This window comes from Scheffersomyces xylosifermentans (genome assembly GCF_036884685.1).
Source record: "Scheffersomyces xylosifermentans strain CBS 12540 chromosome Unknown RJT20scaffold_1, whole genome shotgun sequence".
Taxonomy (NCBI): Eukaryota; Fungi; Ascomycota; class Pichiomycetes; order Serinales; family Debaryomycetaceae; genus Scheffersomyces; species Scheffersomyces xylosifermentans.
In genome coordinates this window covers 2,700,634-2,716,950 of record NW_027042939.1, presented here as the reverse complement: position 1 = coordinate 2,716,950, position 16,317 = coordinate 2,700,634, and the positions used below count along the sequence as shown (strand labels likewise).

The following is a 16,317-nucleotide window of genomic DNA, read 5'->3' as shown; positions in this document are numbered from 1 at the left end:
TTGTAGTAATGCCAAGCATGTGAATTCTTCAAGCAACATTCCCTACGAGTTGAAGATATACCAAAACACAACTAAAGAATTGTATTCAAATTCTGTTTTAAAATTCACTTGGCATAGCTATGGCAAAATTTCTAAAATAAAGTCAAACTTAATTGGGCCATCTAATTTAAATTGATATTCTGGCAACACTCCAGGGCCACAAGCTCCGGTACCCACTCCGTGCTGCTTATGATCTAATCTCATGTAGATATCCCCATGGTCAATGTCAACGGGATGTTTTGCATCCTGCAAGTTATGTTGATCTGAAACCTTAAATCCAAATTTATTTGGGGAAGAAACTAAAATTTTATTGGAGCAGCTTGAAGGGACAAGTACTAACCATTCAGTGTCTTCATGATTACCATTCTCTTGGGGATAGTCGTAGTTGTAGTCTAGGTCTCCAAACTTTAGTGTATGGATGTCAAACTTCTGTGACTCCTTCTTGTCTGAGTAACTTTCGCCAGGACCTCTTCCAAACCACGTTACTTCGCCAGATTTACTTTTTGACAAGTTGAATTCATACCCTACTCTTGGAATTGTCTTTGGAATACATTCGCTTTTGAAACCTCTTGGTTGTAATGTGGTTGATATTTTGAATTTTTGATCAGCAACTTCGAATATTTGGGTAGAGTCGAATCCCCATGCAAGAATAGCGGGCCCAATAAAAGATTCAACTTTAACGACCACACAATCTTCTCCTTTATACTCCACAGTGACATCTCTGATGTTTCTTTGCATAACATCCAACCCAAATTGCTTCCAATAGGGCTCGTCAACTGGGGCATCATTGTTGATGCTTGGACGCCAGAATGTCAAACTATCAATATCACTACTATTTTCAGCAATACACAAGGTTTCGTCTGGAGTACCCCAATACAATACTTTTCCTTTAACTTTATCGAATTTTAAGTATGACTTCTTGAATTCAATCTCAAGAAGGGATTCAGATTCAGTGACTGAAAAGGGTCCTCCGATTGCATTAAAGTGCCTTTTCTTTTGACCAAGTCCTTTCTGAATTTCATGCTGTCCCCATGCAACTAAGTGTCCTGATGGCAAACTGGTCGTTGAATTCTTGACCCTAAATTCCACGTCAATGTACACTGTAGCGTCTGAGTCTAATGGCTCCTTTAGAGTGGGGAAAGAAATAGATTTGCTTTCTTTGGAGTTGATAACAGGAATATCCAATAAACCAGATTGTACGACTTTCTTTTCCAAATTCGAAAACTCGATAATTTTATATGACAGTTCGAAGTTTTGCAAATCTTCGAAATCAAATGTGTTTGTAATCTTTATTTGTTCTCCACTAAAATCAACTACGATTGGCTCTATCACCTTCTTGTACTCAAGTAAACCAGGGGTAGGAAGGTGTTGCGAATCAACAAGACCATCCATGATGAAAACACCATCATTGGGGGTATCATTGAAATCTCCACCATAGCAAAAGATTTTATTGCCATTTTTATCAGTAGATTCAATGCCATGATTTGCCCATTCCCAAACAAATCCTCCTTGCAAATTAAGATGCTTATAGAAAAGGTCTTGGTATTGTCTTAATAACCCTGGTCCATTACCCATGGCATGAGCGTATTCACACATGATAAAGGGTTTATCTTTATCCGCAAACAGTGCAACAACATCCAATGAGGAGTACATCCGACTGTAAACGTCAGCGACTTCTGCATTCAAATCACCCTCGTAATGAATGGGCCTTTTCTGTGAGTCCAATGAGCGAATTTTAGCAGCCATTTGCTTCTGGTTTCTTCCAAAAAAGGCCTCATTTCCCAATGACCACATCACGACAGAAGGCTGGTTCCGATCTCTCACTACCAATTGATGAGCTCTGTCAACATATGCTTTCTCCCAATCCTTGTTATCGGAAGTGAATTCACTTGCAGTTTTGAACCCAGCTATCTTTTCCTCGTCGTACTCAACGTGGTCATTGTAGCCGTTGGGTCTACGGACTGATTCATAGAAGCCATGACATTCCAAATCAGCCTCATCTAAAACCCAAAACCCTAATCTGTTTGTTAATTCGTAAAACTTAGGGTGGTTAGGATAATGCGATGTTCTAATTGCATTAATGTTGTGGCGCTTCATTAATAACAAATCCTCTTCGACAAAGTCCAAGGGAACTGCTCTTCCAAATTTAGGGTGATGATCATGTCTGTTAACTCCCCTGATTAATATTGGGCGACCATTTACTGAAATCAACCCATCCTTAATTTCTACAACCCTAAACCCGACGTCCTGCAAAACTGTGTTAATTACCTTACCATTGTCGTTCTTAACATCAATTTGCAATTTGTAAAGATACGGAGATTCTGCAGTCCATTTCAAAGGATTCTTAATCTCAGCAGCAAATTTGAGCTGTGATTTGGACTTTTCAATCTCCTCATTAAAGACCGTAGCACCTTCTGCATCTTTCAACTCAATTGAAACGCTAGCAACCTTGTTTAATTCAATATCAACTTCTAATTTAGAATTTTGGTAGCTTCCATCAAATTTAGTTTGTACCTCGAAGTCTTTGACGTAACCGGCAGTGTTGAAGCCAAGGATATAGACATCTCTGAAGATTCCACTCAACCACCATTGATCTTGATCTTCGATGTAGGATGAGCTGGACCACTGGTAAACTCTCACCATAACTTCATTCTCGTTTTGAGTATCAATGGAGCTGGTGATGTCAAACTCTGCGGAATTCCTGCTACCCTCGCTATAACCGATCAAGTTTCCATTGAGGAATACGTGATAGGAGTTGTCCACACCTTCAAATCTCAAACGGAATTCAAAGTCATCTTTACTCCAACCATCTGGAGTCCTGAAATTTTTGACATACGTTCCGGTTGGATTCTTGGATGGCGGATTTGGAGGATCAACCACAAATGGGTACACGATATTCGTGTAGTGAGGATGGCCGTGTCCCTGTAATTGCCAGTGACCAGGAACTTCGATTTTGCCGAAGTCTACGTTTTCTTCGTTTGGCAAAGGAGCAACAAGTGGGCTCTCGCAATACGCAAAATCCCAAGTACCATTTAAAGAAAAGGTTGCTTCTGGTAGATAATAAGATCTTGTTTCTAAGCGATTTTCTTGTACCACTGTTGGGTCTGAAAGGACCCTTGTCAAAGACCTTTTGTTGTAAGAAGTCATCGCACTGGCATAAAATCAACTAAAACGGTTTCCTTCAACCACGGAAAGAGTCCATATATAAGTTCAATTCAAATATTTCCAGCACTTCCTTTGGCTTCTGTACTTTGTTATAGACTGGCAATACCAAGCACACTTGGTTCATTCCGTTGTCCAGACCCCACTTTTCTGGGTCGGAAGGATAAAAAGGTATCTTGTAAATTTCATGGAGAACGAAAATCTTCACGAAAGCATCGAAAGCAATGAAACGTTACCATGTTTTTCATCCTCCTCCAAATCCAAGAAAAGCTATCTTTGCAAGAAAGAACCTTACAATGCAACCCCCACCTTTTAATGCTCATTTTGGAAACGCAAACGCAACTTAACGCATTCTTTGACGCATCTGCTCTTGAAAATGTGGGGAGTTCAACGTCAGGGCTGCTGTGAACTCCGGAAACGGACAGTCACAATATATGGTTAGTTAATTAATGGTGTGCCATTTTACGACTCAGCCTTCATAATTATTACAAGAAAGCAAATGTGCCTTGACATATTTATTGTTACAGCAATGCCAAGTACGACGACACGATTTTGCAGATCTTAGTGGCTTGCACGGGTGGGAATATGCATATCCGCGCGTCCAAATAAAAGGCATATTTTGCAGCCTTGGCACAAATTGAATTAGGTCGCAATCCTGATTCGGGACAAGTTCTTGATATTGCAAAGAATGATCATAAAGTTGGAGTTGGAACTTAACAAGCTAGTTGTGGGGAAGGAAGTCTAGTGCATTTACGTGAGCGAATTAGTCTTATTCTTGCCCAAGCGGCCCAAGGCATTGTTCCTTCCTAAATTGTTGATTTGGAAGCAGACAAAATAACAAAATAAAAAGGCAAAGTAAGAACCTATTTGACAATTTAATAGAAATCTCCATTCATACTACATCAACAAATTTGAATATGTCTATGACCAGCGAAAAAGATGCTAAACTTGCCCTAGTAGCAACTGAAACAAATGTGGATGCGAATAACTCCTCTGGGAAGTTGCAACATGTTGAAGGCTTTCCATTATTAAGTAAGCCCATGATACCATTGTTGATGACATGCTTTGTTGTGTATTTTGTGAGTACTAACACTGGTTTTGATGGCTCTTTGATGTCTAGTATCTATACACAAGAGGATTATCTTGAGCGTTTCCAGTTGGATGTGAACTCATCAACCGCTACGGGTTTGGTCTTCTCAATTTACAATGTTGGTCAAATTTGTGCTGCTTTCTTTTGTCCACTAATCGATTTATGGGGAAGAAAGAAAATGATATTAATTGGTTGTTGGGGAACTGTTGTTGGTGCTATTATTACGGTAGTTGCCCATAATAGGGAAACTTTAATTGCTGGCAGATTTTTTCTCAGTTTCTTTACCACCTTGGCCAATACTTCTGCTTCCTTGTACGTGACAGAAATCGCAAATTCAAATAATAGATCTATCGTCGCCGGCTGTTACAATACCTTATGGTACGTGGGTTCCATTTTGGCTGCATTTACTAGTTACGGTTCAAACATCCACCATGGAGGATCAGAAAGAAGTTTCAGAATTCCGCTTGGTATGCAAGCGCTTTTCCCAGGAATAGTTGGCATTTTAGGATGGTTTATTCCTGAAAGTCCAAGATGGCTTGTCGGGGTTGGAAAAGAAGAGGAAGGAAGAGAAATGATTGCAAAGTTTCATTGCAATGGTGATAGAAGTCACCCATTACTTGATTATGAAATGGCACAAATTGAAAACTCATTCAGAGATAATAAGCTTGCAACCTCTTTTAAGATCCTTGATATGCGCCCAATATTCCAGGATAGAAACACCTACCGCTCTTTGCTTGTCATTGCCATGGCATTTTTTGGGCAATTCAGTGGTAATAATGTTTGTTCTTACTATTTGCCAACTATGTTAATCAATATTGGAATGACATCAACAACCACGAATGTATTGATGAACGCAATTTACTCAATAGTTTCGTGGGTATCCTCGGTTATTGGTTCTTTTGCTCACGAGAAGGTAGGAAGAAGAAAGATGTTCATGTTTTCTACACTTGCATGTTCTCTTTGTCTTACTGGTTTGGCTGTGTCGACTGCAAGGTATCAAGCTACGCAAGCTGCTGCTGCTTCTAGAAGTGCACTTGCATTTATTTACCTATTTGGAATAATGTTCTCCTTTGCATTCACGCCGATGCAACCTATTTACCCAGCTGAAATTTCATCTAACGTCTTGAGATCACGTTCCATGGTGGTACTAAATGTAACTGCGGGAGTTGCCCTGTTTATCAACCAGTTTGCTTCCCCTCAAGCTATGAAAAACATCGGATTTTGGTTTTATGTTTTCTATGTCTTTTGGGATATTTTCGAATTTTTTATCGTTTACTTTTTCTTTGTCGAAACAAGAGGTAAAACTTTGGAGGAAATGGATAGAATATTTGCATCCAGAAATCCAAGAAAAGTTTCTGTTGGCGACTACTCAAGCGAGGACGAAGTGTCCTTGCAAAGATTACACTTACTCTCAGTTTCCAACAACTATGCTAGAGGAAAAGTTACTCAAGAAAACGTATGATCTCGTCTTTTATGGAACATATTCAAGAATAGTTTTTTTTTTCCATATGTTTTATGTAACGTTGTATATTGCTAAATTGATGAACACAATTCTATAACTTGAAATTTTCTTGGCCTCGCTAAGTTGCCTTTGTTAGAAGTAAATGTTGCCTGAAGAAATAAATCTTCACTCTGGAGCTCCTCCCCACTAATGATTTACGTTTAATATATGCATTATTTTTAGTATTTGAAAAAAATAGAGAACCTGAAACTTTGAGGTCTACATATCTTTCCAGTTGAACGCCTGTTCCCATGCATATGCAACAGTGTAGAGCTTTTCTTCAGTAAAATGCTTTCCAATATTTAGCTGGATACCTACAGGAAATCTCATATCAGGGTCCTCTTCTGAAGGTAAGAAACCTATTGGTAACGACAAAGCAGGATGTCTGGTAATGTCAAAAATACCTGTGTTAGCATTCAAACCTACCGTATTCAAAATTCTTTCAATTGGTAAGGTGCTTCTATCTCCATGGCCGGGAGCTGGAAAGGGAACTGTTGGAGTAATAAAACGTCAACACTATCTAAAGCTTTATCATACTCTGCTCTTGCTTTGAAACTAAGGTTAATAGTTTTGGCATATAATCCAGGATAGTTCTCAATCAAGTACAATCCATTGATGAGGCCGTTTTTGACGTTTGGAGGTGCCCTATCCAAGGAAACTTGTGGCTCAAAGCAGTCAGTTTCACCTATCTGCGGAACTCCTGCTATCTCAATACAGTCCTTAAAGCAAATTGTACGTCCTTCGAGAGGTCTATACTTAGATAACTCAGGCTTTGTATCTTCGATGTCCACTTTGAATGCCCAAGCGTTGTTGACATTTTCGCTGCCAACTGCTCGATGAATGTTCTTTCTTGGAAACCTCACCAAATCTGTTGGTTGATGGTAATCTTCCATTTCCATAATCTTTTTGATACTCTTGTCCATAGCAGCCAACAAGGTATAGTAGTCATTTTCTTCTTCCCTTCTTAGGGAAACTCCCAACTTGTTCAATTGCTTGTGTAAATCATCACGAGTAATTGAATTGTCCCTATGATTAACAGTTAGTTACGAATCGAGGAACGATAGTCAACTCTGATTAAATACGTACTTCGAAATTTCAAGTGAAACAACTGACATCTTTATTGTAACTATTTGAGGTCAAGTATGTTCTGTGTTCTGTTTTCTTCTTTAGTAAAGGAATGCTTTGAATAATAGAGTGCTCGTTCCCATACAAATAAATGAAGGAATTCCTCTTTAATATACTCATTTTTTAACATGACACAAAGCATTGTAGATCAACTTCTTATACTAGCATCACTATCGTGCAGTTTTAGATACAGTTGGTCGACTCATGCACGCTTTCAGGAGCCGTTTGACAATTTTCAGACATTATACCTTCTAAGTGCGGAAGTGATTCCGCAAGTAGATAATGTTGCGGCACTATCCCGTTTTCAGATAAGCAATGTACAGGTGTGATGGAAGATCTTTCCGCAGCCATTAAATTCCGAACTGTTCTGGTAGAAATTGCAGCAAAACGATATACGTGTGGAACAATGCCGGAAGTAGCCATAGTGGGAGATTCATTTATTATGACCGACATAAATGGTTGAAGACTCCGTCTTAGTAAAAGTATTGAAGGTTTTGGTAATTCTTTCTACGCATATCCTGAATTTGATATTTATAATACTTGTTTCTCTTTAGTGATGAAATATTTGTAGGCCAGAGTTTTGCAAATAATAATGGAGAGTCAAAAACTCTCAGATCAGTCTCAGACTCTTGGGAGGAAAAAGCTATTGGTAACCTTGTCATGTTTGACGGCTTCCCCATTTGTATCCTTCTTCGATCAGACGGCGGTTTCCACCGCTATCCCATCAATATCGGAAGATTTACACCATGCATTTCTCATTAATAGTTGGACGAGTACTTCCTACTTGATAGCTAACACCAATTTCCAATCGCTATATGGCCGGCTTTCAGATATCTTTGGAAGAAAACAGGTATTCCTTTTCACTTTGTTGTGTTTGCTAGTCGGAGGGTTTAGGTTGTGGTCTTGCAACTTCAGCGTCCATGCTTTTCATTTTTAGGGGAATATCAGGCATGGGTGGAGGAGGGGTCAACAGTTTGGTTATGATTCAGATTTGCTTACACCAAGGCAGAGGGGTAAGTACTTTGGAATTGTTGCTGCTGCTCCATCCGCTGGTAGTGGCATTGGACCTTTTATTGGAGGCTTATTATCCGAACATGCTTCATGGATATGGGCATTTTGGATTAGTTGCCCAATTTGCTTTCTTTGTGCTTTGTTGGTTATTTTCTTTGTTCCACTAAAGCCTGAAGAAGGTTCTCTAGTCAATAAATTAAAACTAATTGATTGGCTTGGGTTTGGTTCTAGCATGGTATTTTCAGTGTTATTCTTAGTTACTCTTTCAGGGAGAGGTCAATTATGGCCATGGAAATCAACTATATTCATTGTACTTATTACAATAAGCATCATCTGCTTCGTGATATTTATTTTGGTTGAAAGGTTCTATGCTGAAATACCCATTATTCCGTTAAAGCTCTTCACAAATCTACAAAGAGTTTTCTTGTTCTTAATGTGTTTTCCAATGGGTTTGGCATATTTTGTTGATGTATACTACCTTCCTATATACCTCCAGAATTACAGAGGAAGGCATCCATTGCTTGCTGGAGCAATCCAACTACCTGCAACATGTACCAGCAGCATTTTTGGAATTGTAGTAGGACAAATCAACAGTAGGACTGGAAGGTATGTGCAATGCTTATGGGCCGGCTGTATTTTGTGAACCTTGGGAACCGGTTTAAAGCTCCTGTACAGCAGTGAAAGCTCTATTGGATTCATTGTCGGCACCAATATCATCCAAGGCTGTGGTATTGGCTTTACGTTTCAACCCACCTTACTAGCATTGTCAGCTAACTCCGATACCTCAGACAGAGCTGTTGTTACTGGTCTAAGGAACTTCTTCAGGTGTTTTGGTGGCTCTGTTGGGCTAGTGATAAGTGGAATAGTATTTAATTCATTACTCAAACTGAATTTAGAGGATATTATTCCATCAAATGTTATTTCATCGGTGATATCTAACCCTGCATTTATGAAAGGATTGGTGGGGAATGATAAAGAGCTTGTATTTGATGCCTATTTGAAAAGTTATAAAATGGTCCTATACATATTGGTTTCCACTTTAGGTATCACCTTGCTCTCGTCCATACTAATCAAGGATAATAAAATTCCAGATGTGGACAGCAAAGTTTCCACTCTTAGTGATGAAAAGAGCGGGATTACAGTTAAGGAGGAGAAGGAAGATTCAAAATCTAATGACATGATTATCTTCGTTGAAGAGAGGGCAACTCAAAAAAGTGTACAATAAGCATATAGTAATACTATTAAAATATAGACAGAGCTTTTATCAAAAGTAGACAGAATTTTATTCACAAGTAGGCTATTTGTACTCCACTTCTACTATCTTCAATATTCATGCCAAAGAAACTGTTTGCGTTAATTACAACACCGAGCCAGGTTTAAAGGATCTTCAGATTTAAGCCAAATATACTTACAAAGAAGATATTATTCAGAACATTACAGAGATATTAATAAATAGCTTAAACAACACTAATCTTTGCAATAAGCTTGTCTTCCTTAGATACAACGGATCACTCTGATGGGTCTCCATAGAAAACAGAGCATCTCCCCTGAAAATGTAGGTCTCCATAGAAAACAGAGCATCTCCCCTGAAAATGTAGTAAAACTTAGTTTTGCAAGAGACTATTTTGGAGTTCGTACAACTTTGATAGACTATTATCTCTATCCAAGGGGCGGCCATTTTCCATTCCTGATAATGCTATTGATATCCCGTTACCTTTAAGCTTAAACGATCTCTCTGATCCCAATGCACTTCAGTACAAATCTGATATATGTACTTTGCAATTGGAACAAGAGAGAAATCCTGAAATGAAGCAGCCAGTCTCTACATTGACATCTTTGATCGAAACGTGCAAAATAAGACAAATAGAAGGCGAAATATTCGACTATTTCTATTCAGTGAAGAAGAATACGATGTTCACACAGACGTTTGATGGCTTGTTGAATGCGATTGAAGATTGGGCAAAGAAGATACCTACGAGACTGGATCTTAATCAAGCACTTAAAGGAACTGAAAGTTTTGAATACTTTTTCATCGAGCTAGGTTAATGTTAATGCTACCGAAACTAACATCCGACTCCCTTCCTGGACTTGAAACAAATCAAGCATTAAGAGAATGCTGTGCTGCTGCTGGCGGCATATGTAGAGCTTATAAAGTCCTTTTTCGAGAATCGTTTTTAGGCTATAGTTTACATGCTTTGAACACGGTATTCTTGGCTGCAGTGACTTTGGTCTTCTATCTTTGGGACTTAGGTAAGGCTTCCCTTTCCAGCATCCAGAACGATATCAGAGCCTGTTCGAGTTTACTCTTTGTGTTCGCTGAAAGGTTGCCAGATGCCAAGTCACATTCGGAATTGTTTGAAAACTTGGTGGAAATAGTAGAAATTGGAAAAAGCAGTCCACGGGATGGCGGTAGTCCCAGTACATCGTCTCCTAATACTGCTTCTGAGTGCTTTTAGTATTGAAACCCCTTCTTTACGAGAGAATCAACACAATAAGGCTCTCAACTTTACATTTGACGACAGCTTTTGGGATCAAATAAAGCAGGATATGATAAGCCAAATGACATACTACAAGTGAAACTAGTATATCAGCTTATATAATATACAATCGTACATTTGAATCTTCCTTCCTAAGATGGAGAATATGGATTTTCACGGAAGTGATCTGCAATGTCCTTTCTACGGCATACCCACACATCTGGAAATTGATTGATGTATTCAATGAATTTCTTTAAGGCTTGGAAATAACCTGGTTTTCCAGCAATACGGCAGTGAAGTCCAACTGTCATCATTTTGCATCCCATCTCATCAGCCTCTTCGTGTAATGTCGTAAAAGCACTGATTAGATGCTCTAAGAAAGCAGAATTTGATCTGAATCCGTTGGGATTTAAGAATCTGAAATGATTACAGTCATATGAATAAGGAACCAACAACAACCCTTCCCTTTCTTTAGCTGGTAAGTCCTTTTCGGCTGGAACAGCAATCCACCTAGGAATATCATCTCCATAGTAGTCACTAATGTAGGAAAGAGGTACTCCGAGCTCTTTGTAGACTTCAACAACTAAGCCATAGAATGAGATGACAATCTACCATAGTACCAGCCTTGAGGATATTCCCCAGTCCACTTCTTAATAGTTTCTAATTGGTTGATAATGTAGGACTTTTCAACTTCTGGAGATTAGTCAGCATGGGGTATCCAACGATATGCATGAGAAGCAATCTCATGACCATCCCTAATAATTGCTTTCATGACATCCGGATTTCTCTCCGCTGCTTTGCCAACCACATACCCAGTCAAGGGATAACCATACTCCTTAAACAATCTTAATATCCTCCAGACGCCGACTCTTGCGCCATAGTCGTACTCGCTTTCAATGTCCAAGCACCTATAAGGAACCTTCAATCCTTTGGAGGGAGTAGATAGTGTGAACTCATGAGTTTCATCTCCCAACAGCAATGATCTTTCACCACCTTCTTCGTAGTTCAATACAAATGAGACTGCGATTTTCTTGCCGTGTGGCCATTTTGCATCAAATGACTTTTCGCCATTTCCAACCAAGTCTCCTTCAAAGTCGTTTTGAAGCGGGTCGATATTCTTACCGCTTGGTAAAGGAGCTGCCTTTGTCGTTTCCATTCTTCGTTGTAGATCTGGTTTCTGCTTGCTGCACACACAGTGCATTCATTGCAGGTAACTTGAAGGCATTCTCACTTATTTAATACCATACTCAACCCTCATATGCTTACCACGACGACGCTGTGCGATAAGCAGAGTTCGTTATCACTTAAGTTTGTCAGACCAGCCTTCTTATGCCTTCTCAGTATGCGGAACTTTCCGCTATTTGTCATCGATAACAATGATTCTGATTCCGCGTCTCATGAATTGGGAACTGTGTCCGCATATACGGTCAGACAATTGGTGGCTTTGTCGTCGTAATAACATTGGTTTGAATAAGAAGATCGTTTTTTTGTACTACATAGTGTATGTGGGTCGCTTCCGCCTATCGGTTTAATTATAATCAGTATGAGTAGAGTTTGAACAGACACCGAACAGACACACCTGAACAGACACATAATAGCTTTTAGCTTTTACGTCTGGTTGGCGAAAGCTGGGCATAGAAGAAATGTTTCGTCAATGTTATTGTCAACTTGCAACTATTATTGTTTTGTTACTCGTCTCTAGCTAGGAACACCAATCATTAACTATGTAAGAGTGTCTGCATCTCGGATATAATGTCATTGTAGTTGATTTCAATTGCTCTGCCGGACGAACATAAGCTTACCTTGGTACTAACCCTTTTACAAAAGAACTCCACTAAATTAGAGTATATATAGTAGTCTGTAGACATATATTAAAATATCAATGCTTTTGCATGTCACACCTTCACGTTAAGGCGTCGCCCAACGATCATAAATCTGCTCATATACCAAAGAGCCGTTCCTGTAACTGCTAAGCAGCCGACAAATACTACGAAGTTGTTATAATGCTGTATGGTTCCGCTGCTAATGACCACACTCGCTAATGGAATACCAAACAAGTTACCTGTACTCAACACAGTATTAAGTATACCATACTTTATACCTATTTCATTGACTTTCGTTATCTGTGACAAACAAGCTGGGAGCAAGCTCAAAATAGAACCCAGGCAGTAACCACCGATGGCTGCAAAAGCAAATAGTACTTTCTGGCTGTCACCAAAAGGTAACCACATAACAAATATAGTCACCGTGTAGGTGCTAAGCATGATAATATTGATATTGAAGTGACCATAGATATCTGATAGATATCCAGGAATCAACCTTCCAAGAATCCCAGTACCGTTCCACACTGTCAATAACAAGAGAGAGGTTGACTCTGATACACCTTGAGCCATAGCATAGGTTGCAAAGTAAGTAATAAGTAGAACCAAAGATAACTCTCCAAAGAAGGCACCTCCTATTAAAAATAAGTACTTAGAATTTTCCCTAGTAAAGAGTCTGTCAAGGTTTAGCTTTCTTGAAATCTTATTCCATTTTGTTCTTTCAACTTCCACTGAATCTAAGTCACCCGAAGAGGTGCCATATGATGACTTTTTAGTGAATCTTCCTCTTACTAAGACTATTGACAAAACCATGCATCCTAGACAAGTGAACGCAAATATCCTCATTGCCCAAACGTACCCATACTTGGTATAGGTGTGTCTCAACATCAATGGAAAGAACAATCCTCCAACAGATCCACCACTTGTAGCAATGCCAGTACAATTTCCTCTCTTCTTGCAAAACCAATGACTTATGACACCAATTAATGGGTTCATGCCGATTCCATTACCAATTCCTAGGGCGATGAAACTTAATATGAAATGGTACACTTTTGTACTATTTGCTGATGCCATTAATCCCAAGAATATAAAAACTGTAGATGCAACTAAAAGTTCTAACGGACCTCTCCTGTCAAAGATTGGTCCTGCAACCATTCCTAAGGCATACGCCAAAGCCAAGTAAATTGAGAAAATCCACGAAATGGAGGAAGCACTTACCATGGCCAACTGGTGGGTAGATACGTAAGCTTGAACCGCTCCAATGGAGTTGATGATACCAAGATTGACTATCAGTCCTAAGAATGAACCCAATACCACCGAATATGCTTTCCAGCCGCCATCTGGATAATATTCTTCTGAATCTTCATTGCCGTTGTCGTTTTGAATGTCTTCTGTAACGAACTGTGGTGTTATATCCACGGTTGATGGGGTGAAGGACCGGAGAGAAATCGACTCTACGTCTCTACGAACTCTCGTTACTTCTATCGATTCCGTGGATGACATTACTATAGTTGTTTCTGCTACAATCTAATAATAAACTAAGAAGAAAAGTGAAATATATTTTTCCTATCAGATCCCATTGAACAAGTTTTACAAGAAGGTAATTGCAAAGAAGATTACCGGGCCGGAAGAATAACGCCGATTGCTTCATCAAATCACTTTTTTTTTCTCCATCTTTCAAAAACCGTTTGTTATCAGCGCGATTTCTGGGGCAACTTGGCTAGACGGAGAGTTGGTGGAGCAAGGTAAACAAGGTAAGACGTATTGAGAGAAGAAGGTGGAATATTAGATACAGCATTGCAAGGAATGTCATAACCAGACTTTTGGTCTTATAATCGTCTTATTTGAGCTTTATTTACTGTTTAATTATACATAGAATTACGAGAAATTGCTGGGCACTTGGAGTCGCAGTCGCATTTTGCACCCATTTTCAAATGACTCATACCCTAACATTGAAACGTAAACCTACTATAGAGTATCTACTCATGTACCAGACAATTAAGCCTGCCAGTGAGAGACAGCCTACTAGTATAACGAAGTTTTGGTAGTTGTGTACACTTCCGTCATTGATAACAACACTAGCAAGTGGAATGCCAAAAAGGTTACCAGTGCTGGTTATAGTGTTTAATAGACCAAATTTGGACCCAATTTCATTGGCTGGGGTAATTTGAGACAAGCATGCGGGAAGAAGACTAGATATGGCTCCCTGGCAGAAGCCTCCAACTGCAGCAAAAGTGAAAAGAACTTTAGCACTTCCTCCAAAGGGAAGCCAAATGACAAATATGCTAATGTTAAAGATGGAAAGCATCAATATGTTCATATTAAAGCGCCCATATGCATCGGAAAAATAGCTAGGGACCCATCTTCCTGCAATCCCTGCTCCATTCCACGCTGTTAATAGTAATAGTGATGTAGACTCAGAGATACCGTGTGCTATTGCGTAGGTTGCGAAATATGTAAGAAGGAGTACCAAGGATACTTCACAGAAGAATGCCCCAGCAACTAGATAAAGGTATTTGTAGTCTGACAACGAGAATACGCTAAGGAAACTAAGCCTTCTGACTAAGTTCCTCTTCTTGGATTCCGCATCTTCTTCCTGCTCTGATAATGGGCGCTGGGTAAGGACCAGTTGTGCTGAATCTTCCAATGCCCGACCTTTTACAAGAATTGTTGACACGACCATACAACACAAACAGGTGAAAGCAAATATTCTCATTGCCCATGCATATCCAAACTTTGAATAGGAGTGTCTTAACATTAATGGGAAAACCAATCCTCCAACAGATCCACCACTCATCGCTAAGCCAATACAGTTTCCTCTCTTTTTGAGGAACCAGTGACTAATCACACCAATGAGAGGAGTCATTCCAATACCGTTTCCAATACCCAATGAAATAAAACTAAGAATGAACTGATACACTTCGGTGCTATTTGCTGAAGCGATTAATCCCACGAATATCAAGACAGTGGATGCAATCATGAGTCCCATTGGTCCCTTCTTATCAAAAATGGACCCAACGATTATACCCAATACATATGCCAAAGCAAGATAAATAGAGAAAATCCACGAGGCTGTTGAAGCTTTTACCATAGCCAATTGATGCGTAGAAACATAAGCTTGTACAGCACCTATAGCATTGATAATTCCAAGATTTACTATCAATCCTAAAAATGAGCCGAGAACAACTGTATAAGCTTCGAGACCGCCATCCGGAAAGTTCTCTTCCTCTACTAGAGGTATTCTTTCTTCCTGATTTACCCTTACGACATTTGACAAAGAAACAACGGGATCGACATCCCTGTGAGTCCTCGTTAATTCGATTGATTCTGTAAATGACATATCAATAAAAGCAGCCTATGAGTTTTTGTCAATATCAAATAACTTTACTTCACTATTGACGTTATCCCACTTCCAATCTTCTCGTATGGCATTGTTGTAGATCGTGGAGTACAACAGATGAAATACAAGAGGAAGCGTCAAGATATATAAGAGATAAGCAGATGAAGACCAGAACAATGGTATCAGCTGAAAAAAAATCCAGCTGGCGTTAAATTCCAGTATTTCGTCCCTAAGATATGCTAAAGGAAAGATGTTCGGAAATACACCTGTGAAATAATACTTCACTCATTATCGATTTCCTTGCCATATCTTTCATACTTAACATACAGTATCATAGATAACAATGTAATTCCGAGAATCATCATTCTCTCAACTGGTAAGCATCATATGAACTCTATCCATTGGAAAAGTTTCCCAATATAGTGGTTGTAGATTACTGTCTACATTATTTTTCACTTTCATTCGACTCGGCATTCAAATTACAAATTAAAATTAAGATTCAGTTTCAACTGCTCCCACTACAAACACACCAACCTAATACCTCAAGCCACTCACCAACCGATCACTGCTGTTGATATCAAAATGACTCATGCATAATACACTTTTTCGCAGCCTTCTTAACTATGTTCTTTTCGCTATATGCAGAGAATATGACTTTACCCCATGATTCGCTAACATTGAATAATATAGCGAGATAACCAGTTGAAAGAGGATCTCTGCTGTTTTGCAATAATTAAAGTCTCCATTGTGGT

General features: G+C 39.2%; 8 protein-coding genes across 8 annotated transcripts; 3 read left to right on the top strand and 5 right to left on the bottom strand. All coding sequences in view use genetic code 12, as the record gives it.

The window, feature by feature from the left end:
• Position 1: 1 nt before the first annotated feature.
• RJT20DRAFT_102459 (glycosyl hydrolases family 2, TIM barrel domain-containing protein) lies at positions 2 to 3,186 on the bottom strand (the record flags this gene model as incomplete). The annotated part of the gene is made up of 1 exon (XM_064915681.1): positions 2 to 3,186. One exon carries the CDS (start codon positions 3,184 to 3,186, stop codon positions 118 to 120), a length of 3,069 nt encoding a protein of 1,022 aa, XP_064777558.1. The 3' UTR covers positions 2 to 117.
• A 1,055-nt stretch (positions 3,187 to 4,241) lies between these two features.
• RJT20DRAFT_148953 (lactose permease) lies at positions 4,242 to 5,770 on the top strand (the record flags this gene model as incomplete). Its single annotated transcript, XM_064918994.1, has 1 exon — positions 4,242 to 5,770. The coding sequence occupies one exon, from the start codon at positions 4,242 to 4,244 to the stop codon at positions 5,751 to 5,753; it is 1,512 nt and encodes a 503-aa protein (XP_064777557.1). The 3' UTR covers positions 5,754 to 5,770.
• Positions 5,771 to 5,964: 194 nt separating this feature from the next.
• RJT20DRAFT_147187 (uncharacterized protein) lies at positions 5,965 to 6,907 on the bottom strand (the record flags this gene model as incomplete). The annotated part of the gene is made up of 3 exons (XM_064918913.1): positions 5,965 to 6,271; positions 6,310 to 6,818; positions 6,879 to 6,907. The coding sequence occupies 3 exons, from the start codon at positions 6,905 to 6,907 to the stop codon at positions 6,012 to 6,014; spliced, it is 798 nt and encodes a 265-aa protein (XP_064777556.1). The 3' UTR covers positions 5,965 to 6,011.
• Positions 6,908 to 7,509: 602 nt separating this feature from the next.
• On the top strand, positions 7,510 to 9,253 carry RJT20DRAFT_147183 (major facilitator superfamily domain-containing protein; the record flags this gene model as incomplete). Its single annotated transcript, XM_064918912.1, has 9 exons — positions 7,510 to 7,789; positions 7,812 to 7,894; positions 7,927 to 7,969; positions 7,997 to 8,073; positions 8,098 to 8,152; positions 8,174 to 8,318; positions 8,346 to 8,397; positions 8,425 to 8,538; positions 8,593 to 9,253. 9 exons carry the CDS (start codon positions 7,510 to 7,512, stop codon positions 9,151 to 9,153), a joined length of 1,410 nt encoding a protein of 469 aa, XP_064777555.1. The 3' UTR covers positions 9,154 to 9,253.
• A 536-nt stretch (positions 9,254 to 9,789) lies between these two features.
• On the top strand, positions 9,790 to 10,470 carry RJT20DRAFT_16760 (uncharacterized protein). The gene has a single exon (XM_064919196.1). The coding sequence runs from the start codon at positions 9,974 to 9,976 to the stop codon at positions 10,382 to 10,384; it is 411 nt and encodes a 136-aa protein (XP_064777554.1). The 5' UTR covers positions 9,790 to 9,973; the 3' UTR covers positions 10,385 to 10,470.
• Positions 10,471 to 11,561, bottom strand: RJT20DRAFT_147179 (possibe polysaccharide deacetylase; the record flags this gene model as incomplete). Its single annotated transcript, XM_064918911.1, has 3 exons — positions 10,471 to 10,988; positions 11,018 to 11,098; positions 11,129 to 11,561. 3 exons carry the CDS (start codon positions 11,559 to 11,561, stop codon positions 10,558 to 10,560), a joined length of 945 nt encoding a protein of 314 aa, XP_064777553.1. The 3' UTR covers positions 10,471 to 10,557.
• A 588-nt stretch (positions 11,562 to 12,149) lies between these two features.
• Positions 12,150 to 13,823, bottom strand: RJT20DRAFT_16756 (monocarboxylate permease). The gene has a single exon (XM_064919195.1). The coding sequence runs from the start codon at positions 13,726 to 13,728 to the stop codon at positions 12,301 to 12,303; it is 1,428 nt and encodes a 475-aa protein (XP_064777552.1). The 5' UTR covers positions 13,729 to 13,823; the 3' UTR covers positions 12,150 to 12,300.
• A 239-nt stretch (positions 13,824 to 14,062) lies between these two features.
• Positions 14,063 to 16,024, bottom strand: RJT20DRAFT_124739 (monocarboxylate permease). Its single transcript, XM_064916325.1, has one exon. It carries the CDS (start codon positions 15,563 to 15,565, stop codon positions 14,165 to 14,167), a length of 1,401 nt encoding a protein of 466 aa, XP_064777551.1. The 5' UTR covers positions 15,566 to 16,024; the 3' UTR covers positions 14,063 to 14,164.
• Positions 16,025 to 16,317: the final 293 nt, after the last annotated feature.